The sequence below is a fragment of the Fulmarus glacialis genome, unplaced genomic scaffold (genome assembly GCF_000690835.1).
Source record: "Fulmarus glacialis isolate BGI_N327 unplaced genomic scaffold, ASM69083v1 scaffold28178, whole genome shotgun sequence".
In the NCBI taxonomy this organism is placed as follows: Eukaryota; Metazoa; Chordata; class Aves; order Procellariiformes; family Procellariidae; genus Fulmarus; species Fulmarus glacialis.
Window position 1 is genome coordinate 18637 of NW_009226772.1, and position 25406 is coordinate 44042.

At 37.8% G+C, this 25406-nt stretch overlaps 1 protein-coding gene across 1 annotated transcript in view; it reads left to right on the forward strand.

Moving 5' to 3' along the window:
• The window catches only part of LOC104080514 (connector enhancer of kinase suppressor of ras 2), a gene marked incomplete at both ends in the record, with an annotated part of 48966 nt that overhangs the window by 12561 nt on the left and 10999 nt on the right, over positions 1-25406 (forward strand). Inside the window, one exon of the mRNA XM_009582930.1 lies at positions 16140-16286. Coding sequence (XP_009581225.1) covers positions 16140-16286 — 147 coding nt within the window. The remainder of the gene's footprint in view (positions 1-16139; positions 16287-25406) is intronic.

The following is a 25406-nucleotide window of genomic DNA, read 5'->3' on the forward strand; positions in this document are numbered from 1 at the left end:
CTGCACAAATTAGTGTAATATTTCAGTATACCCTCTAGCTAAGTTTGATATCAAATATACTGTACATATGTGGAACTTAACTGATGAGAAGCTATCTTTTGAGCTATGCAATGTAATTTGATAAATCTAAGCAGATCAGGGTGAATTTTAGTACTTTTTTTGACCATATAGATTCTTCATAAGTATTGTATCCCATGATTACTTACATGTACAGTTGATGAATAATTTCTTTATTTTTCTGCACTAAGAAAGCTTATGACATCAATTTAATATGAAAAACATTTTAGAAAATTATTATTTTGGCTATCAAAAGGTATACACTTCTGAAGAAGCACAACAACAAGCATTCAGTCCTTACGCTAGCTAGTTTTTCCAACAAATTCTATATATGGTGCTATATAGCAGAGTTGCCTTGTCAACTTGAAAATTTCCAGTCAACTAGGTATTTATTCTAGTTTTCTTGGCACATCTACACTGCATTTATTTGATAGAAACATCAGATTTTTACTCCTAACACTAATAATAAAAACTTTTTGACAAGCCTTAAGATGAGCTTTCTTACCTCGTTGGACGGAATTTTGGATGTAGGATTTGGGTGTTTTGGCTTTTGCATCAGTGAAGCTAGGTATTTTGACATGTACAGAAGAAATGGTTGGTTGTAGTTCTAAGAAAAAGGAGCATAGGGAGCTAAGACAAACAATTTTTCAGCAGTAATATTTAGTGTACAGGATACGTATAGTAATAGACTAAATCACACACAATCACAAAGCTCTTGCTTTGTTGTATAAACAATATAATTAAAATAATTGGCATCTTTGATATTGTATACAAGTAACTTCCTTGTACTTTAATGTCGCCTTTCCACAGCAAGAGTCAGCTAGCGTTCTCTTAGAAATGTGATAGCACCTCTCATGTTACCTTTACAAAGGTGCACTTCATTCGCTTTCCAATTTATAGACCCAAATATTCAATCTTTTCTATAGGTATTGCAGCATTTTTTTCATCTTTTTATTTCTTTTGGCAAGAGTCTAAGTCAGTCCTTTTGTACTCTGGCCCCTGTCATAAGGAATTTACTGTCCAGTTCTAGGAATCTGTTTTTCTGGGGAGAAGAGGTATTCTTATTTAGGAGAATTCTGAAGATATTACATTTTGTCTTTTCTGTTTATTGAATTTTTTCGCACTTCATATCCTGCTCAGCAGTTGAAAACACAGGATCTGTTTTTCAACTTGCTCCTTGTAACTTATTGTACATTATCACTCATATTGACTATAGAAATAACTATAACTAAATTTTTTAAAGATCTAACTCTAAAACTGTAGGAAAAAAAACTCACATGTAACTGTTGTTTAGGTACTGTCTTGTAATTGGAGAATCAAAATTAAAAAAAATCTAACTTTAAATTTAAATTTATTTTAGAGCTAAAACTCTTTTTCTGTATTTTCTTCAGTTATTTCAGTGTATTCTGTTTGTCAAAGTGAAGTTAATATCTGGCTTTCAGTACTATATATTTCAAAGAATGAATATAAATATGGGGAAGAGAAATTCCACGCAATTATTTTAAAAATTCCCACTTGTTAGTAACACTTTTTACAAGAATCACATTTTAATAATTATGAAAAAGCTCTTCTTTCAGAAAGCCCACTGGCTTTCAAATAAGCAGCATGGCAAAGTAGGAGAGTAGTAAAGTAACTTATATTGATTTTTATTGTACGTGTCCTAATACTGGGTGTCAAATAGCTTAAAATTCTCTGTTGACATCCTCTGTTTGCTTGTAGTGATGCTTAATCTTCATAGTATTTCGTTTGGCAGTGAAATCGAAGGATTTCAAATGATTGCCCTGATCTTTTACTATGTTGATAGGAAACATGCGTAACAGGATGTATTCCACTTGTTGCTGGCAGGATGTCTGGAATGTAAATATCTTCTGAATTTTTAAAATAAAAAAAATCATAAGATTAAGCCTAAAGTCAGTGAAAAGTTAATGTTCAGAAAATTGCCCTTTAAATTGTGGTTTATTGAGCTTAGATAGCTATGTGAGTCTTCTGTGTCAGTTTTGCCTTACAGAATAGAATTTTTTTTTAAATAGTTCTGTAAGAGGCACGACTCCCCCATTAAAATTCAAAGGATTTAGGCACTGTCTTCCCTTAAAATTTCCTGTAAATTCCATCCTTAATCTCCTCTAAAAGCCTGTCCGTCTAAAAGATTTCCAATGTAAACAAAAAAAAAGACATTCAGGCGATTCAGAATTTGCACTGTACTGCAGTGCTCATGTTTCTTCCCATATATAATTCAAGAGTGTATTTTGCCTCAGGATAGTCCTCCTTTTAACCAACTGAAAGTGCAGGAAACAATATTATTGCTTACATGAATTATTACTGTTCACAGTACTCTTTCTGGTTGCATCCATGATAAAGCTGTAGAAAAAATACTCCAAGCAGAAAACAAGGAGGTATATACTCAGGATGATGTAGGATTCTTGAATAGCAGGCTGTTCGTGTAATTTCCTGTGCAAAGTTTCTTTATTTTTGAGGCATTTTCGGCACATTGCATATACTTCTAATACAAGTATGATATGACTTATGGATTTAATACAAGTATTATATGACATGCGATAGACATGTGGATTCCCAAAATTTGTGTTTGTTAGCTAAAACTCATCAGAACATATGTAAATACAGATGATGGAAAAAATATGTTTAATTTGGCAAAATAGGCAAATATGGTCAGTTATTGGTCTGTTTCATGTAGAAGCTGGTATGTTTAATGTCTTTAACACCTATTAATTACAGTTGAAATTGGATTTTTTGGCATCATGTAGTATGTAAGTAACACTTAGCTTTTATATGGCATGTTCCTTACTGTGGAAACTCTTGTGGGCTCTTGTGGGCCAAGCCAAGTCCATAGAAGTTAGTTGATGGAATTCTTTTTGTATTTACAGTACAAAACCTTTGAGGAGATTTGCTAAAATTCCTCTGAAACACGATGGATACATTTACAAGACCATACCTTGCTTTTCTGCAAGGGTAAACACTTCAGAAGGGTATGATACCTTTCTAGATCCTTCCCCTAACTTAATCATTGCTTAGAAAAAGTAAGGAACAGGTTTTTAAGATTCACTGTACAATTGGTGAGAAGAGTTCAACTTCCACAGAACCTCTCAGGGTTTGTGGGGAGCTGGCAAATTCCAGCTGATAGGACACACTGAACTTTTCATGCACATGAATCTCTGGAGTGTATGCATCCAAAATGGAGTTTGCAGTGGATGTCTTCTTATTTTGGGAAAAACAAAACAAAACACTTATAAGTAGAAAAATGATGTTGCAAATATTTCTGTTTATTCAGTTTTTCTGCACTGCTTAGCAGGATCTGTTTCAGTTCCAAGCTAGGGTTTTTGAACACAGATATTTCATTTAAGGCCTTATTAACTTGGCTTTGAAGGAAATGGCATTTCTAAAGATATGCAGTGGGGAAGTGGGCTGGAAGGGTATAAGGGAAGGGACAGCAGCATCAGTCCAAGATTTTGACGTTAGATGTTTGACACCTTATAACACAACTTCCACTAACAACATCTTTCATTTAAAATAGTATTTTCATTCTCTTATGATGCTTGACTTGAACAATGAAACAGTGCAGCAAGATCATAAAAGTTTGAAAAAAATATGCCTCATGTTCAGCTTCCTTCTGTTACTGTCATGCATGTGCTTCTATGGAAGAGGAGATAAAGTAATAGCTCCCAAATAGTGATTTTAATCCTTTCCAAATCCTTGGGCTTCCTGTGTTTATAGTGGTTTGATAAATGTTAACACGAATATTTAATTTTAAAGGTAGGTGGGGTTTACATCTAAAAGCTTTTTAGGTCTATTCAGAAGTGTTAATCGAAGTCTTTATGGAAGTAACATAGTTCCCTGCAGGGCTCAGTCCTGAACTCTGTAGTTTGTCAGGATATGAGGACCGTACTTTGATTTTGGCAAATGTAGTCTGTCCTCCAAATTCCCTCTCAAAATTTCAGTTTAATTCTTTATTCTTTCTTTACAGTCTCTGTAAGTATTGTGTAATACTGATAAAGGAACTAAATTGTGACGCTCCTCTCAAAAAGAAAAATCTTTTTGTGAATTTGCAATTCCCGTTAACAAGGAATTTGTGTTGAGATTATATGGTGTTATTTATAATCTCTTTTCTACATAGATGTGCAAATACACTCAGAAATACATTATTTTCTATTCCATATGTCAGGGAAGTGTGATATTGCAGAAATGAAATGTGTGAGGGAAGACGATCTTTTGTTTCCCCATGGTGAGTGCAAATGTTTTTACATGACTATAAATGAAAACGAGAAACAACTTGACAAATTTGAGAAATGTAGATGAATTATGTTGTGCTTTCCAAGAAATATTCTCCAGGGAGAAAGGATTCTCAGGTACTCTAAAGAGGAGGTAGGAGTTAGTCTTTTAAGGAGTTAGGAAAGTGCACGTGTGTGTGTGTGTAGATAGATTTCATTTTAGTTTTCCACAAATATTTTTCAAATGAAGTATATATTTGGGAAAATAAAATTAATGGAGGTCATTGGCAGCAGCTCCACGGATAAAGTATCTCTGCTTTGGGAACTACCCCACTCGGATTTGGAGTTTGGAGTTTGAATGGGCAAGGACTCTCCTGCCATTTCTGCAGCACAAATGCTGGATGCTCTTGTCCATGGAATCTGTTTTCCATTGATCCCTGGGGCTTGTTCGGAGTTGATGTGTGAAACACACACCACTTTGATGAGCACAGGCTCATTTTTATGTAAATAGCGTGCTGTGTCAGTGTGGGCATCCACTTGCACTTCTAACTCTGGCACGACAGATCAGCTACCAAACAAGTCATTGTCACATCTGTGTTAGATAGAGCAGCATAAGTTTGGCCAGCCCACGCTGCTTCATGTTTCTGCCAAACTTTAGATAATTTCCCTTTGTTCATTCCACATGAAATTTTCACGCTTAAGTACACACCTGTGTCACCAGCCAGTAGAATTAGTTCAGTTGTAGCAGAAAGTCATGCTGTGCTGCCTTTCAGCAGCTACTTGTCTTCTAGATGATAACAGCTTAACTATGTGAGCGCTTCTACCTTACTTTAAAGTCAACCTGCTTGGCTTAGCTGACAGTATTAAACCTGGTTGACTGTACCCCAAAATGGAAAGGGAACACTGGCAGGGTCACTCATAAGTCGCAAGTGGTTGTGGAAATTGCTCCTTACTCCCTCGGGCTTTATGAGTGGCAGGTTTGGTCCTGTGACCTGAGCACCGACACCCACTTTCAATGTGCTCTTTGATCTGTGCTCCAGAGCACCTGATCCCGACCCTCTGCTGCAGTTACGGTGCACTACAGTACTTGAAGAATATATGCTGGGCGTGTTAAGCCTCATCTGTGGCATTGGTACGGTATTGATGGAGCTGTGCAACAGTCAAGCTCCAAGAGGCTCAGATTACTATAGGAGGCCTTTGAAGAAGTAACAGAAGAAATTGGTGCAACGGGAGATGCTCATCCTCTCATATGACTGGGACGTGGGTTCAATGGCTGTACACTGTATTTCTAAAAATATTCTTTGCCAGTTGACTGCAGTCTTGGTCAGCTGTCGCCATTTGCTGTGTTGCACAGCTCACTCAAAAAGATAGATTTCTTTCTATCCTGGCTGTACCCCAGAATGGGCAACTCTATTATCAATGAGTCCTGATAGTTTACTCACGTGATTAGAAGAGCATATATGAATAACCATTCAGCAGAATAGAGTTCTTCCATTATTTTTCTTTGGAAAAAAATATGTTCTTTTGTAACTGATGGCATAGACTGCTCTGTATGGCACTGACTACAGTTTGGAAATATGCACCTGGGCTGACTTTGAAGGCATCAAGGTCTCTGTTAGAAACAGTATAATTGTAGTAAGAATTCTGCTGCAGTACCAGTTGACTTTTTCTGTAGATCTTATTGGTAGGCCTTCATAGTTTCACCACTGGCAATAGCCAAGTTACTGAGTCTGTAGCCGAATTAAGTATGTTTATACAAGCTATGCTTACAACCATAGTCCTGAGGAAGTATCTGCTAAGAATGGCTGCAGTATTCTGTGGAGTATTCTTGTGGTCTAATTGTTAAATTCATCTTTCTGCACAGAACTTACTGGGCGACTATGCATTTTAATTAATTTATTTTTTACAGTTGTTCTATATTTTTCTTTTCTTCCCATATGATAGTGTTTCTATAAAAAAGAAGCCATCTAAGAGGTGCTGTAAATGGTATTATTATTTCCACCAGAAATACTAAAAGACAATGTGCTGCCAAACACTTTATGCATATATTCCAGATAAAAATTATTTTCATACTCTCATAGTAGTTGCAACTGACCTGGTACAATTTGTATTTGCAGGCAGTTTAAATTACAATGTTAACAATATGTTCTCGATAGTGAGAATAATGTAAATTCTGCAGTTAAAATAATTCTTTCGAAATTTCCTAGTCTCTGATGTGTGAAATATATGATTAGAGCACATGTTTTATGCCCAGGTAGCAGATAATAAGTAGAATTAGAACTGGTGAGGCCACACCTCGAATACTGTGTTCAGTTTTGGGGCCCTCACCACAAGAAGGACATTGAGGGGCTGGAGCGTGTCCAGAGAAGGGCAACGAAGCTGGTGAAGGGCCTGGAGCACAAGTCTTATGAGGAGCGGCTGAGGGAACTGGGGCTGTTTAGCCTGGAGAAGAGGAGGCTGAGGGGAGACCTCATCGCGCTCTACAACTACCTGAAAGGAGGTTGTAGCGAAGTGGGGGTTGGTCTCTTCTCCCAAGTAACAAGCGATAGGATGAGAGGAAATGGCCTCAAGTTGCGCCAAGGGAGGTTTAGACTGGACATTAGGAAAAATTTCTTCACCGAAAGGGTTGTCAATCATTGGAACAGGCTGTCCAGCGAAGTGATTGAGTCACTGTCCCTGGGGGTATTTAAAAGACATGTAGATGAGGCGCTTAGGGCCATGGTTTAGTGGTGGACATTGCAGTGCTAGGTTAACGGTTGGACTCGATGATCTTAGAGGTCTTTTCCAACCTAAATGATTCTATGATTCTATGAATTGGAGTTTTCGATTGTTAACTGTGTTGATGCCTATAGAACAGAACACATATATTACTTTTTGTCTCATAAGAACAGGTTAAAAGGTTCACTGTTAGTGTGAGTTCAGGTATGTGTATTTGGAAAGGAAGGCAGGAATTATTCTGCTGCTAATAATCTTCCTTTTAACTGAGATCGCTGAAAATTGAAGTACACTGTAGTAAAGGAAATGAAAGGTAAGGAGAGATGTCTTCAAAGTTGTGCAAATTAATTGGCTGATACTACAATTGTGTGCAGCCTGGACCACATAGGAGTTAGGATTCAGTAGTTTTGAATACCTCTGTGCTTTGTGCAGGTAGCACAAAGATCTGTGCTCTTCAGATTCCAGCCTGATATTCTGTTGCATGATTCATTATCTTATTCTGATGAAGTTAGGAAATAATTGTGAGGAAGTGTAAGATGGTGATAGTTGTTGTAAAAGTAGATCAAAACAGTAAGAAAAGTAAGTTAATGCAGTGTCATGAGGGAGGAAAAATTAAAGCAGGGAAATTCTATGCCTAATTTGAGTAGATGTACTCTGAATATGTAAATTTTTATTAAAAAACCCCTCAGTACTGGCTTAGAACACCTCAGTGGCTTGAACGCTGTACATAGTCTATGGCTGATTATTTTAATAGCAGTAAAATGGAACAAAAAAAGAAAAGAACTCGCATGGCTAAATAATTACTGCTTTATTATGACAATTTCTTTTAACTCCCTGTCTCTGTCCTTCCTTTAGCTAAGTGATGCTACGTAAGTTTTCAGCTCAGTTAAAGGCTTTTTTTTTTTTCCCCAGTTTGCTTGGTTATTAGTGACCTTTAAGGATTTTTTTTTTTACAATTTTTTTGTACACATGTTAATTTATTTTCACTATATGAATTCAGTCTCAAGAAACATCTGTTTCAAGGATAGCAGCACTATTTAGCTGTAGGGCAGGTGGGGATCTCAGGGACTTTATTTATATATTGGAAAGAGGAGGGGTCAAAGACTGTTGGAATTACTCACTGAAATTGTTCTAAACTATGGAGTTGTGATAATGTAAATTTAATCTGAAACAAAATTATTTACATATGTGTGTATGCATGTATGTTTATATATATTTCTTATTTTAATTCCAGGACAACCATTGTGGGAATTTAAATATGAGAATATGCAATGCACACACACACATGCCTCAAATTCCCATTGTGAGATGTAAGCATACAGCAGCACAAATGAGTTACTATAAGGCAAATGTGGCTGTGGTGGGTTAATACTACAGGGTCACTCCCGAGGAGCATGTTCGTTATGCCGTGTGAAATATGGAGAACTTGGCTGTTCCCTTCCCCTTAGGAAGGATGAGGCCACCCACATCCCTACTGCAGCTTAATCTGTGAGAAACTGGGGTGCGATCCAGTCTGCCTAAATCCTGCCTGAGCCTTCAGCTCGTACCACCAATTCTCTGCGCCTGCTTAGACATTTATCAGCACTTAAGTTTCTTTAGCGCTCACCCGTGGCCAGCCCGGGATGCTGAAATGTCTCTTCTCAGGCAGTGGAGGTCTGTCCCTCGCCAGGAGCCCCGCTGAAATGGAGGTAGGCACCTGGGCTCTCCGTACATTCCTTGGAAGCTCCTGAAAATGAGGCCAAGTGAGGGCTCTGGTGGCAGCACCATTATTCATAATAGTTTAACGTCTGTGCCCTTGCTGAAGAAGGGGTAGGGCCTGCTCATCACAATGTGGCTTTCAGACCCTGTTCCCTTCAGTATGCGTGTAGTTTGTATTGCATTTATATTACACAAAAAAGTGGTCACTGGGAATTGGGACCAGAACCCTCATTTCCCTGCTCCCAACGCAGGGACCTAATGGTTTCTCACCTGTTGTATAACTGGGCTTCGTACTCGTGTATTCCCGTCAGCACAGTGCTTTGCCTTTAGGGAAGGTGTTTGACCCTGAAATTATGCACATCTTGATGCTTGAGACACCTCTCTGTGGTTTGAAAAACTGAGTTTAGTCCCTCTGAGGCTAAATGATGCTGAGATCCACATTCTGCAAGTGGATTGAAGGCTGGATGAAAACCCTCCAAATTACCAGTACTTGTCTCTTCTGGTTATCTGTACTCCCGGTTGAAGAGAGAGATGCTTTACAGTCATCGCACTGGAGGCAGCCAGTCACTGTAGGGCAGAGCAGGTACCCAAGTGAGGGGGGATGCTTCAAATTTCAGAGGTACACCAAAACTGAGCGAACTGAAATCGACCCCATTTTTTAGAGCCATACCCTGAAATAGGGAAATGAGACCCTTTTTCCTCAAAAATTGTGCCTAGTCATGACCTTACATCTGTAAAATAGGATATAATCAAACCCGTAACGTTGGAGTCTTTGCTGTTCCCAACAAATATACTCGTTTATTTGTTCTAGGATGTTGCTAGCAATGACTCAAAAGCAAAACAGTGAGATAGCTCTGAACTGAAGGTTGATTGTATCAGTGAAAAGTGAAAGGTAAGCATTGTTATTAAACAGTGTCCAAGCTTCAATACAGAACTGATTCTGTGTTCATGGATAATTCAAGTTTCAGTTCCCCCATGGATAAAACAGATGCTTGTCTCCATTACCAAGGTGCTCTGTAGTCATGTACTAGCATTTGTGAAGTTTGTTGAATTATGGAATTCATGTGGATTGAATCATGAATTATGAATTATGTGGAACTGAGCTGTGCAAATACCTAAAAGGAGCAAGGTAATAAAATCAGTCAGAAGTTATGTTCTGGATCAGATACGTTTTCTGACGGGTAAATGTGATTAAAGCAGCTTAATGAGAGGTAGTAACTTCTGTATTCATCTCTCAATTTGAGTCCTAACTTAGTTTATTCTTGGGAAAGTCTCTTTAATTGTGAGATTTAGTTTATGTAGCCAAAAATGAATATAAAAATTACTTATTTCATAGTTTGGTGGTAGTAAGCAAAAGTTTTAGTGAAACATCAGGATTTTCTCAAGTAGAAGATGTGATTTTCTTCAATGTACTTTACATACAAACTGTGTTGTTGTGACTTTGGACAACGATACAGTGCCGTGTGATCAGTGACATTCTAAGGATGCACAGAACTGACTTAAACATTGGATAAAAATTGCATTTATTTAAATAATTTAGCCAAGATACTCTTTAATTAGAATTGCGGCATATGCAATCACAATATTATTAACGTCTCCTCTTTGGGAGAAAACTGTTATGTAAGCATGGACGTTCGTTATCATGCTAGCTTAAGAAGCTGGATAAATCCCTGAAAGGCATCTGCTACTCTCCTGACACTGCTTCTCCTACTGCATACAGATACAGCTTTCATCTCTGTGGTAGTCCATGTTGTAAACATCCTTCTGTGGTTTCCTCACCCAATAATGTTTTCTGGAGGTGGAAGACCTATGGCTTTCCATTATTTTTTAGACTTTTCAGGCATCTGCAGCTGGGGGAAGGGAAGGAGATGCTTGCTACTAACATATTTGTTTCATAGGGCTGCCAGCTGACCATCCTCATTTCTAGCCAATGTTCATGGAAATCAATCTGCTAATTTAAGAGCATGATGCCAGATAGTTTCTTGTGAGATTCTGACTTGCTTAACAGCGTGCTAGTTTTGATAGACAGTGTTTTGAAGTGCAGTGATGTTTTTTTTTTTCTTATGCACTAGTTTTTATTTATAAAATGCAAGATGGGTGATAGATATGGAAGTTCTTAAAAAACCCACCCATTTCTTAAGGTGAATACACTTTCCTCCTAGAAATTCTATTTTTTTAGCTGAAAAATGAGTAAAAGCTTGAAGCTTGAAATGGTTGATAAGTCAAAGAGCTCTGGCTGCATGCCACTTATAGCAGGCAACACTGAAAGAATAAGAATTTTGATTATTTCCTCATTCCAGTAACTTTTTAAAATTAAACACTACAGTGGATTTTGCTTAGCTAGAAAATAGCACATGGCTTTGCAGGTTGTATTTAGCAGGAAGATATTACTTTTCCTTCAGAAGTGTAAAGATATTACTACTTTTCCCTTTTACAAATCTGCAAGTCAGGAAAGAATTACTGTAACTGGGGGAAAAAAAGCAGTTTTCTTTTCATGGAAGCAGAAAGCTCTCATTAACTGTCATGGGACTCTGGTGACCCTTTGAACAGGAATACGCCTGTAAAAATATAGACTTTGTTCTATTTATCATTTGACTGTAATTCCACCCTCTAGATGATGAAGTTTCAGTGTGTATTAGATTTGCACACTGCTTTTAAATGATGCAACTGTTTCATGGTTTCTTTGGAATACATGTGCGGGATTTTTCAGACTGTAGTACTGGATCTTGTAGCATCCTAAAAATACTTGGTTTAGGTCCATCCAATTGTATTTGAGCTGCCTGCATGTTAATATTTTGCAGAGCTCCTCTCTGGCTCATAACATACAGCAGTACTCACAGAAGTCATGAATGAGCTCAGGCGTTTGGGAATACTGTCATGGGTGCAGCTGTGTAAAAAAAAAAGTTTCAATGAATGGTCATGCTTACTTTCAGAAAAAGGGAAGATTACTACCAATTTTCCAAGCTTGTCATAAAGGGGGCAATAGATTGATCTGGGAAAAAAAGGTCATTACTTTAAGAACAACTTTTTAATAGTTTAAAATGTTAAAGTTCTTGGCAATTTAGAATAGGAGTTCAAAATAAATGTTCCATTTCAGGCTGTTGTAATATTGTCATCCAGATGTGCTTGCTGCAAGCCAAAGAAACACTGGGGTTTTTTAAAACGTGTCTCATCTTTTGCCTTGGGGGCATCTTCTTTTCCCAGGTGGTGGCTGGGGGAGCAGACCTCTAACAGCACCCCCTGCTAAAGCTTTCTGCTATTTGGGGTAATGGGTGCTGGGATATTCCAGGTGGTGGAGAGGCCAGTGGGAGGCGAGGGAGAGAGGCAGGGGAGATGAGGAGGATGTGTTAGAGCTGTGTGTAGCTGCGCAGGGCTCCTCTGAGCCCGTCTTGCCCTGCTGAAGCAACCTGGGTGGCCCTGAGTGTCTCTGGAGCATGCTGGTGAGGCTTCCCAGCCTGGCCACAACCTCTGGGCAGGTAGTGGTGGAGTGAGATGACAAATCTGGAGGTGGCCTGATGCTAATGCTGCACCCTGCCCGCAGGCTCGGTTCTCCTGGCACAGAGCATTGCCCTCCCCTTTGGGAGGGTGATGACCCTTCTCGCGCCGTCCCCCAGCAGTGCTGTTCATCTGCCCTTGGGGTATCGGTCCTTAGGTGGCGTGGATGTGGGCTATCCTGTCTATCCCTCCTTTACCTTGGCAGTAGACTCCTCCAGCAAAGATGCTTTAACCTCCTTGGCAGAAACAACTCAGCACGACCCCTCACGGCGCTCCTGTGGTGCTCCCTCGCTCTCCTCTCCCTCTTCCCCTAGTTCCCCTATCTTTGCATGCCATGCTCACCTTCCCTTGCTGCTCCTTGAGCCTATAGTCCACCTTCTTCCTCACCCTGTGGCCTGTCCTGCTCCAAGCTCCGCCTCTCCATAAGGTGCCCTGTGCTCCCGCGGGCACCCAGGCCTGCAGTGGGCGCGCTTTCCCCCCCGGGGCTCCCAGTGTTACCCAGAGACCGGCTGCATTGTGCCTGTGCATGGCACCTGACCCGCGGGCTGCCCTCATCTGCCCTTGGCCCTCCCTGCACTCGCCCATGAACCGCACTGGCAGCCGGGAGTGATTCAGGCGCTGCAAAACCCGACAAACCCAACACTGGGCTTAGGCTGCCGCTAAAGAGACCTCTCCTGACTACAGCTTGTTAATGACACTTGGTTTAACAATGTAAATTTATTTTAAAGCAAGCAACAGTAACTTGCTTGGTCCTTAAAAATGGGTACCTGGTCAGTATAGTGCACTGACTTAAAAATTAATTGCTCGGATTGTTTTAATGTAAGTAAAGTTGTCTGCTAATATCGTCCTTTTACTTATCTATTGAATTTTCAAACCAGCAATGAAACTTTCTTATTATTGTCCGTTTTTGCACTACATGGGCAGGATAAAGGATGTAGTAGGGACTTTGAAAGCTCTGGCCAAAAACTTGATGATTAGAAGTTGAGAATTGATAACTGTGGTGGTAATGAGAAAGAGGAAGATCCTGAGGAGAGATTAGAGAGAATAAATTCAAATCACACTTAAAAGAAAGTGTAGATTACTATGTCACTAAAGTGGATTTCTGGAAAACAGTTTTCAGTTCCAGATATGTTCACTGCCTTTTCCTCTTTCCAACTTGACCTGCTCAAATAAGATTGCTTCTGTTTAGTCTGTGTCGATACGAATTTTGATGGGATCTAAACTATGTGGGAAGAAGCATGCCTCCTACGTAGACATCAATTTCCTTCAATTTATTGTTGACAGCCTCTTGTGTGACTTGCTCCTCTTAGGCCAATTTAGTAATTTCTGTTCAAAAGATGAGAAGCAACCAAGGACTGTCTGAGCCAGCCAGAAAACTCCTGTCAGGAAACTAAGTAAAAGCAAAGGATGAACTTCATTTGAAATTTGTAGTAAACTCAGAATTTTCCTGTGAAAAATTAAGTTAAATTGTTTATATTCATGGGCTTCTAAATTAAATACACCAGATTTAGTGCTTTGAAGTGATTTTTTTCTTTAATCCCCCTAACTCTCATAGACTAGATAATCTCCCATTTATTGCAACGGAAGGCGTAGTTGAAATACATGATACAGTTTATCTCTGCAAAGTATGAAAGTGCATTGAAAATAATTTTAAAACTGCTAACATAGCCAAAAAAACTCCAATTTGATTTATATTCCTCTGGCTATTTCAGTGACAAACAGATGGCTTTAAAGCACAGCTTTCGCATGCAGCATCCTACCAGCTTAAATGGCAAGAATTTTACATCCTGACTCCGTAACTGGGGCCACATCATGTTCTTTTCAAGGCTCCCTGTGCTGCTTTATTCAGCAGAAGGATTCCTCTGCAGAAATCTGTCTTCAGTTGTTACATTAGGGAATTAAAGTGTACAGTAGCTTACGTACAGAGATACCTTACATGAACTGTAGACCTTTAATTCCTTCTTTGGGGTAGCAAATGAAACCTTGCATCTGCCCAGGGTGACGTTATGGAACTATGGGGAATATATTGTTTCTAAGCAGCGGTAGAAGTCTCTCCAAGTAGGCAAGTAGGAAAACAGTATTGTAAATAGCAAGGTATTTTTTTTATAAAATGGTATTATTAAGACACAAAGCTTAGACTTACAGGGACTTTGTTTAGATACTGTTGAAACAAAATGGAGACTTCACCAAGATGTGGGAATTGAGCTGAAGTTGATTACGTACATGTTTCATTTTATTCAAAGTATAATAGCCATATGCCTAGTACATTGGACTGAAAATAAGAATTCCAAGCATGCTTGGAAGTCTTCTGTGGAAGCTGGAAAATATTCCGTAAAGATGCATGTTGTCAACACCCTATTTCTTTGTTTACAATAATATTACTGTAGAAGTGCATCCTGGATGTAATGAACTTTGCTGTGGTGAAAACAGGACAAGTAGGTTCACAGTAGCTGAGGAAGAATGGTGAGATTTGAACCATGCTTATAATTCAGGGTTGTTGGTAAGCATTAGTGTTGGCTTAAGTGGCATGCTCATATGGGAGTATCAGCTTTTAGAATAAGTGGTATTACGCAAACAAAGTGAGTTTCGGTGTGATAGGGAATAAGGTAAATAATAAGTAGCAACAACCTACGTGTGATTACATTGCTTAAACATAGGTAAAAAATACATGTTTGTGTCATATTGCACTATACCAATGATAAGGAACATCTGCATTCTCTTTGTTCACATTGCCTATTTGATTTTTTTCAAATATATTGACATGATATAAAGTAACGTTTTTACAATGATGTTACCTTATCACTTCAGAGTTCCAGATGTTTTTTCAGTAAGAATGTCACTTCTTAATTGGATAATTTTCTTCTTAACATTGTTCTTGTACAAGTTGTGAAAGCAGGAGGGTATTTGTAACTGTGATCCTTTAAACGTCAAGAAAATTTACTTAATTTGTTTAGGGGGGAGAGAGAGAAAAAGGTAGAAAAGCTGTCAAGTTTACAGAAATAATTGCTTTCTAAGTCTACAGGCCAAGATTTTCAAGGGACGTATGATTCTGTGTATTGCCACTCTAGGTGCCAAATTTGAAAATGCAGGTATTGAATATCTTAAAGCGTTTCAAGATAGATACCTAAAATCAGGCATTATTTAGACTGAAAGCCATTGTCGTGAGTTTTACTATTTTAATATTTGAAGTACTTTTTTCAAAAATGCAAAGTAAATGATTCAGAAAGTTCTATCCTGCGTTTATAAATAAAGAATTGTTGCTTTCCATGTTAGTCAAGTTCTTAATTTTAGAATATTTCAAAATGCTGTAATTCAATTAGGAAAATTTTACTTTGGGCTAATACTCAAGTAGTGGCTGTCATTAAGTTTCTGTCATTAAGTTACTGTATTTGTTTCTGAAATCATCATGAAAGAAGTACTATTTTTAAAAAAGGCCTTGTGATTCTGATTTTATTTTTATAGCAGTGTGAAGAGTAGAAGATTTTCCTGAACTGGTTTGTGCTTGCATAAGCTGCTAGGAGTAGAAATAGTATGACTACATGTGGTTAGTGGACTTTAAATAGTAACCATGGAGTATAAAATGCTCAGTTTTGAATTGAACTGTTGGGGCAGAAGCCAGGGCTTTTTAACCTTCTAGCCTCTAAAGTCTATGTACCAGAGCTAATTTTGAAAACACTTTGAGATTTAATTGTGCATTTACAGTGGAGTAACAGTAGTTTATTAATTCTAAAACCTGAAATGATGCATATCCATCTTAATGCATTATAGTAATTATTTTAGTTGAAGTGATTTTTATGCAGTAATTTATTTTTTACATTTCTAGAGTTAATCTCCTTTAATATATATATATACACTCCTATTATGTTATTTTACTAATCTTATTTAAAAAGGGAACATTAAATATTGAATACTGTACCTCAATTTTATTGTAATGATTTTACTGGTTACCAGGTGGGGTGGCAGTTGAAAAATTTGGTGAATGCACTACGAGAGGATCCGAGTGGTGTTATCTTAACTTTGAAAAAGCGACCTCAGAGCATGCTTACCTCAGCACCAGCTTTACTGAAAAATATGAGATGGAAGCCCCTTGCTCTGCAGGTAATGAAGCTTAATCATAAGTCATACACCATCATTTTAACTATAGATTATCTCAATGATGCTTTATTGTGCTTCATCTCAGCAGCATATGGATTTACTCTTGTATATTTTGAAAAATTGTTTCTGAAATGATTTCTCTGCAGTTTGTTCTCATAGGCTTAATTGAAATTAAACCTGTTATTAGATCTTCTCAAAGTTAAGAAGTAATCATCCCAGTGTTTTACAATGCAGAAAAGTAGCCCTAGATAACTTTTCTAGCCAAAGGGAAACAAGCATACTTCAGAAACTGATAAATTTTAGTTTGGCTTCTTGTTAAGCTCTCAGTGCAGTATAAACTCAAAGAAAGAGGGGAGAAGATCTTGAGTTCTCAGTTTGATCAATCATGGAGTTACAGGAAAATTTATAAGGTGATTTTATTCAATAAATCACTTGACCATCAAAATTTCCTTATGTAAATAAAGTCGTATTCGTGTCAAGTTGTCCTTGAGTCTGAACCCTTGCACATAAGGAGGTGTAGCACAGGATGTCCGGCTGGGCCTTTAATTTTAGTAAGCCTGCAATGTGCTGAAAACCATGGAATGGTTTCAGTAAAGCTTTCGTGTATCACTCTAGGATAAAATGTCACTGTGATGGATTACTCTAGGAAATAAAACTTATGTCCAGACTGATGAAAGCATGTAACCAACAGATGGAACTGACAAATAATCCCTTTTTTCATTCAGTTCAGATAGAACAATGTTTAGAAATCTGTTTTCTTTGCATAAAGAATGCATTCTTCGGGACATTTTATTATCACAATAAAAAGTCTAATTTAAAATTAAGTACCTTTGAGAGAGAAAAGACCTCTGCAAAGTTCGGGCAAAAGGAAAATGAGATATGGAAATGCCGCTGCCAGTAGCTGTGGTCTTTGCCATTTAAAATATTAAGAGATTCATTAAAAGAACTAATGCCATGAAGAATTTCTTTCAAATATGTATATATATATAAAAATTATTTTATAATGGTTAAATGCATCATTGTCATTGAAACTGAGTAAGTTTTTAAATGATTGAAATGTCTTGGTCTTTCAGATACAAAGTACTGACTAGACATGTGACAAAAAACTTTCAACCAAAAATATCTTATTAGCGTCTGAACATAAAATTGCAAATCTGTATGCATGATATGAGTGTATGGATGTCCATACTTGAAGGCTGCACTTTTATCATAGCTTTAGTGAGAATATAAATACAAATGATAAAATGCACATCATTGCTTTAAATGAGGTCAAATGCTTTCAGTCTAAATCCTCTTTGGGCAAGTTTGGTATTTCTTTGGGTGAATTGGGTCATTCTTCTAAATATTTCTTTTTGCTTCACTTTGTCATTTGCCACTAGAATAATTACACTGAAGACCCCACAACAGAAGTTTCTGACATGGGCCATTGATGCAGACAATAGCAAATAAGCAATTAATTCAAGAAAGGCTATTCCAAAAGGGTGGGAAGAAATTAGATAGAAACCAATTTTCACCATTTAAACTAAGTCCAGTAGGAAAGTGAGGGTTCCTGTGCTCCTTTTACAGTGAATGCAGTCATGAGCTAAAGTTGTGGGCCTGTTTGACACTCCACACTCACTTCCAGAAGCAAAAATCCAGTCATCATCATCTTTTCGTGTGTTTTATTTGGCTCTGATTTACATCTCAGCATCCTTAGTTTAATACAGATACTAGGGTGTTATTCAGCTGATCTAGCTTTAGATATCTGCTATGTACATATCTACGTATCTACATATCATTCAGGTTTCTCATTTTTACTCCCTTTGGCCAGCGGACATGTATAACAGTTACTGGTTCATTCATCTTGGCCTATTTTAGACTCATCTGTCTTAGGATGAGCTGAATTGGACCCTGCACATGCCTCTTTCTCTCCATTTGATGATAAAGGGAGTCTGGACAGCTAGCTCAAACGTAGATTATCTGTATTAGATAAGATGAGGCTGATCCTAGATAGAGGTTTTCTGTAATCTTACAGGTTTGGAGGGGGGAGGTAATGGGAGTATTGGTTTTGGTGTGGGTTTTTTGCTGTAGAAAAATAGGAGTATTTTTAAGACTAATATGAGTACAAAAAGAGATCCTGTTAAACGTTAGAGGTATAATTCTGGTATCATGATGATATTGTTCTGAATTTATCAAACATGACACCAGGAAAAGGCCAGAACCTCATTCAACGCTTATGTGTGAAGTGTGCATATGTGTGTCTGTTGTAATTTGTGATTTTAGTGTGAGAAACAACAGTTTTCTGAAGTAGACTGAGTGTCGAAAAAGCTCCAGGGCGAAGTGAAGACAAACTTCAGAAGCTGCATAATGCGGAGATTTCTGTTGTTAATTTATGCAGATCAGAGGTGAACAGATGTTAAAGTCAGCTGATGTTAAAGTTTAAATGTCGCCTAAGTGTGAAATTGATACTGTATGTTTGATTAATAACAAAAAGCGAAAGCAGTCAGAGAGCAGTGTAATTTTATAGCTATTGAAAATATGAAGAAATGATGTTTATTTAACAGAATTTACTTCAAAAATTTCTGAAAAAAAATCTTCAGAAAAGCTCTATGTTTTGTATTTGCAATTTGCCCTATGGCTGTTGTAAAATTTCTTAATGTTCCTGATTCATATAAGGGTGCTGTTCTGTAATAGGAGCTTGGGAGGTAGTGTGAGAGGAGAGGGGGAGAGTGATAGCAAACAGGAAAAAAACATAAGGAAAAGCAGTTCTTCCATCGCCTTTGGAAGCAGGGGAAATTATGATAACTTGTTTTCCTGTATCAGGATGTCAAGAAATAATTGAGAATGTTGTAACAGTGCTGTCATCCCAGAGCTAAGTTAATTGAACCATATGTATTATTCAACAGACGCAAGCTATAAGGAAATTATGACTCAGTAATAATTCTCTTAAAGTACAAAATATGAGCAAAATATTCAAAAGACTATAGAATAATATATGGGGATGAAATTCTGATAAAATGGGAATTAGGATCTGCAAACTGGCCTCAGTGGTTTTTTTGGTTCTGCAAATGGAGGAAAAATGTGGTTTCACATCCTAACCAAACTGCAGTGAGCGAGGTGGGAAGGTGGAAGTTTGCCCTAATGTAAGGAGGCAGAGACAAAAGCAGAGACTGAGCTTTTGTGTGCACCCTACCAATGAATATGTTTAACAGCTGTTGCAGCGAATGTAGAAGGTAAATATTTCAGTGAATTAAATTGAGACACATTTACATTGAGATTTACATTGGGAAGTTTTAATTGAGAACCTTCAAATTAATTTTAGCTGAAAATGAATAATGTTGAGGCATTATTAGTAAATTGCATTCTGCTTGTTTAGTCAATAATTGTACGTAAGAACATGAAGTTTGCCATTTGCAGCTACATGAAAAAATAAACTTAATGGAGAAATACTAAGTATGCCTGTAAGTTGGGAAAGTGCTAGATGAGTCTTCCAGTTCAGGCAGTATGCAGGAACTACCAGTGTATCAGGCGGTTTGGTGTGTGAGTGACAGGGCATCCTGGTAATTAAATTACGCATTCTGAAAATGAAATTTTTAAGAGCTTGCTGTCCACTGTTAGTGATCTAGATTAGCCATATGTCAGCCAAACGGTCGTGGTCTCTGAGTGTGGAAAATGCTTCATTCAGATATTAACTGGTTACTAGTTGACATAAATACTTCTTAGAATGTTCAGTGGTTTACTTTGAATAACTCTGCCTTCACACTGCAGTCTTGCCATGAATTACGAGTTAAATGCAGTCTGTGTAATTATTAATTCTTTGGGGTTTTTTTCCTTTTAGCAGAAATGTAGTATCTTTTCACAAATATTTTTATCCTTAGAATAAATATGAAAGGTTAGGGGAAAGAAAGAAGAAGAAGAATTATGCATCCTGTGTGGCAGTCCTGAAACTGATATCGAATGTACAGTAAAATAATACAATTATCCTATGGTTATACTATGCACCATTACATGATGAGTTTGTATTTACAAGTGCATTAATTCCAGCTCTAAGGTCAATCAGTACAGAAAGAAAAACATCCTTTTTTTTCCCTTGTGTCCTGATTAAAGAAAGCGCTGGGGTTTTTTTTGTTTGTTTTCAGTCACTTGATGATTGTCTGTTTTAATATCCATCAGTATCCAACTTCTTGCAGATAATCAAAGTTCTCCCTTGATGCATTCTGGAATCATGTCAGAATTTGTGAAGTCAAGGGATTTTTCAGCCTGTGGTTTTCCTTATTGCTTTTATAACATTTGAATTAGGCAGCTGTGGCCTTGGGGGATTTTGTGGTTGCCTTTGCAATTGACGGTATTCATGGTATTGTACCATAAATATTAAGATGTTATGCCTGCAAGACAAATCTTACTAAATTTGCCTTTCAGTTCCTTTTTCTGATACTCTGATCCATTGTGTGAAAGCCTAGAATGATATTTCAGATTGCAATGTTTGTATTTCTGACTGCTACTGAATGTGGTGAACAAACCAAATAAGTTTAACCTTTAATTTTTTTATTTTTCTTACTTGACATAGAGGTGACTTAATTACCTTTGAACTCTCCAAATTTTTGTCTGGTTCAAAACCTAACTTAAATAAACATCCTTTACTCTAGATTGTCTGTTTTATTTCTCCTTTCCACTTTGTGTTATTTTGGGGAGGTTTCAAAGGGAGGCTCCCCAAAGTGCTGTTTGAACAAGGGTGGAAGGTTCGATAGAGAAGATTGTCGGAGCATATGAAATCTTATGTAAGTCGCTATCATCATGCTAGCCAGAAGCTAGCTGCAAAGTCCTCCTTTGCCTTCTGGAAAATGCTTTGTTAATTAGTCAAAAGTAACTGGACTTTGACTGCAGTGTGGAAGACTCTTCATCCAGTTTCTTGGTAGAGCACCATGTTGCCATGCTTCGGCTAATTTGGACTACACTGTGCCGATATCGGTGAAAAGGCTTTTACTGAATGTCAGTGAGGTTGGGGGCAGCTGCCAGCCACTTCTTGTGTATTGACTTGGAAAAAAACATTCTGACCCCTTTTAAGCACTGTCACACTCTTCACCAGGCTTATTTAAATGTTACTTTTTGTATATTTAAAATAGTTCACTGTACTATTTTGTATGTGATTAAATTGTACCATTATAAAATCACCAACAGCTCAGTATCTGTAGTTTTTTAAACAGACTTTATTTTGGATTAGATATGCATCATATCTCCACTATGATATGCATCATATCTCCACTATGATATATTTAGCTTTTCAGCCTCCTAAGAAGCAACAGGAACAATAACAACAGCATCCTTGGTTTGAGAGAAAATGCTACTTTTATTATTTTTATTTAGTATTTTTCCTTACTTGATTATATTGCCTCCTTCATTCATCTAGAGACGATGCTATATTCTGTTTTCATATATTTATGATTAGCATTAATGACCTTCCACTTTTTAATCATTAAATTTGAATAAAATACTAACTTGTTTGCTCTTCAGTTGCTTAGTTGTCTTTTAACTGCATGGGAACTGGGCATTCATTGCAGCACTGTTAAAATGGATTCTGACTGGGTTTTCCTACAGAGTATGAATTAGTTATAGTATTTCATTACTTCATGTCATGGTTGGTGTTATAAAAAGTTTCTTTTATTGGAAACATTCTGTTCAATAAATTGTCATAATCTTGATCCATTATGAAAGATATATTAGCAGTAAAATCTGTTTACTGATGCAAATAGTGTATAAAGATATTGTCACTTAAAATTTTGTATTGGTTTTGCTTATATTTTTAAAAATTGTATGTCTTTTTCTGGAGCAATGTTTCTCAAACTATATATTGCAGCTTCCAAGGGAGTTAATGAAAGGTTCAAAGAGTTTTAAAAAACATTAAAAAGAATTTTAGATAGTATATATTAAATATTAATTATATTAATTGTTTAGAGAGAAGAAGCAAAAATAATATGCTGACTTACTGTGGGCACCCTCTCAGTTCCTTCAGGATTGGGGATGGGAAAAGCAGCAGTTGGTCCTGGTAGCAAGAGGGAGGTAAGAACCGCAGGGCAGAGCTAACCAGGTACAGAGCAGCTTCTGGAGGAGAGGGGAGTTAAGTGTCTATGTGCTATCATTCAGTACTTACAGGGACTTCTTATGTCAGAGAAACCGAGCTGCTGTAAGTTATCTGCTGTGGTTATCTGTTCCCTGGCCAACTGACAATTTGGGAAAGGGTCCATAAAGACTCATGATCCTGAAGGAGGATGGTGCATTCAAAATGTTTGAGAAATAGTACTCCAAAATGTATTGAAATATGGATTTTGTCTCTGTCATTGTGGGTTAAGATTGATGCAGGTCTTTCATGGGACATTTTTGAGGCTATTCCAGTTTTAATACGCAACTTCTAAACTTTCTCTGTCAGGCCATTCCCATGGGTCAAGTATTTAACTCTTTGGGCCCGAAAACTTTTTAGTTTTATTGCTGTTTCAGCAATCCCACTTGCCCTGGTCAGCCTCCCAAAAGGGACTGTAGCAGGAAAAAGCTCTAGTCCTTGGAAGAGAATTAACTCAGTGATAACACTGATCTCCAAGGCATCCAATTCAGAAATACTTGAATGGAGTTCCATGTGTTTTTCTGTTCAATGTGCCTGCATATGGTCCACTGAATGGCTGCCATTGAACTGGAGAGCTACATGAGCTGATTTATTTGCAGATGCACAGATTGACTCGAACTGAACGGTTGAGGTCTCTCTAAATTGCAACGCAAAATGCTGTGTAGATGCAACATACCTGCAGGCCATATTCTGAAAGCTCTCTTTTCAACCAGGAGGGCCTGAAGACTTTTAATTATTTATAAAATGAAAGCTGAACTCCTACAGCGCAAGGTAGTAGTTACAGCAATGCTCTCAGTGTGTTGAGCTACTACCAGGAGAGACCATTTGAATGTTTTTACCATGTAGCAGTTCTTACTGAGCTACTGATTTACTGGTGAAGTGGTGATAAATATATTTAAAAAAAAAAAGTGGTGACCTATTTTAAAATTTTGATTTCTCCTTTTTTTCTAGTTACACACCTTTTCTGTTTTTGTGAAAATAAGCTGGAGAGTTGACTTTGGCAATATGACCCAAATATGGAAAAGATATGAGACATCCTAGTATGTTTTGAGACAATCCTACAGGATTGTGCTTCCACTTGTACTAGATTGTATTACAGTTTCTATCCCCTTGGGAGCTCCGGGTGCCCTGGGAAGGTGTACCCACATTGCCATCGTGTAAGATACCACAGTCAGACTCTCACCAATTACACTGTAATTTCACCTCTGAAAGTGTCTGACATGGGAACAGTTTGAGGGAAACCTTTTACCTTCAGGTAGCTGGATAACTTGTGTTTTTCTGTGGTAGACTGAATACCATTTCTTCCTATTGCACTCACTGTTTTAACCACCTTGTCAAGCCAAAAGATGAACCAAAATATGCATTTGTCGAAGATGCACAAACCCCAACTGATTTCCAGCGTCTTCCTGAAGGGGGCCTACAAGAAAGCTGGAGAGGGACTTTTTACAAGGGCATGTAGTGATAGGACAAGGGGTAATGGCTTTAAACTGAAAGAGGGTAGATTTAGATTAGATATAAGGAAGAAATTCTTCACTATGAGGGTGGTGAGGCACTGGAACAGGTTGCCCAAGGAACTTGTGGATGCCCCATTCCTGGAAGTGTTCAAGGCCCGGTTGGATGGGGCTTTGAGCAACCTGGTCTAGTGGAAGGTGTCCCTGCCCATGGCAGGGGGGTTGGAACTAGATGATCTTTAAGGTCCCTTCTAACCCAAACCATTCTATGATTCAATGATTCTATGATTCTATGAAACTATTCTGGAGGACAAACCGACCTGTATGTCTGGGCTGTGTATTAGCAGGGACTGGTGAAGTGTGAAGTTACCCAATAGAATCCTCAGACTTCAGCAAAATCTTTTTTTTTTTTTTTTTTCCAGAAATTAAGCCCCTATCATTAGTATTTAAATAGTTAAGCCCAGGTATTCGAGGCTGTAACACAAGGGAAATTCTTTACGTGTGTCCTCTAGCCCTCCAGCAGCCAGTCAGGACCACCAGAGGCTCATCAACCCGTTGTAAGTCCAGATCACTGTTATGCTTGAGCATGATTTTCCTTATGTGACATAAACCGTAAACTCCTATTGATTGCCACCAGTCTAGTTTCTAGGGCCCTCTTTCCTTTTATCTACCTATTCATGCAGGTAAAGTAAAGGGCTGCCTCCTTCCTCAGAGTGGAGAAGAGCAAATCCATCTACCCAGCTTGTCTTCCTCTCAGTGCTCTTGCAAGTATGAGCCATGAACAACAACAGCCTGGGCTTAACAAGTGTAAACAGGGTCTAGGTCACAAAATTCTTTTGGCATACAATGAAAATTAATTCTACAAGCTACTCAGCAGGCCACAAAATGTACTTGTCATAGAAGTGCAAGGTATCAGAAAGAAAATAACCAGTGTTGTATTAGTAAGTGGTTCAAGAACATCTATGGCTACAGTGTCACAGATGCAAATTTAAAGGATAAGATTTTTGTTTCTCTGAAAGAGGGTCTTTTTTAGTTTTTTGGGTTTTTTACCACCAACTTTATTCTTATTTTTGCAGACTTCTGTCTTCTTGTTTTAGTGGTTGTAAAGTCTTTTACCTGTCTGTTTTTGTGTGTGTGTCTTTCTCCCTCTCTTCCTGTAAATACTGGCAATCTTTCATTGGCCTGACTACAGAATACTCACGTTAGCTCTAATGAGCAAAGAAAGTATTAGCAGTATCACTGTTTACAGGGCATTGTTTTCTAATGTTCAAAAGGAGAAAACTTGTGTCGGTTTATAGCTGTTGCTCTAAAGGTGGACTTGCAAAGTTTTAACAAGAAAATTTTAAGCATACATTTTGTTATGTTTGAGATAAATAACATCTAACACAGCTCTGTTCCGAAAAAAAGGCAGTAACTGGATAAAGGATGAGGTCTCCTAGGTGGCATGCATTATTCTTACTTACAGATTGAAAAAAAGTAACGCAATGGTGGGGGCTTTGCTTGATAAGCATAAATTCAAATGGCTCATCGCTAGCTTATGAAAGGCCAACATTTTGAAAAAGTTCCTGCTGTTGAACT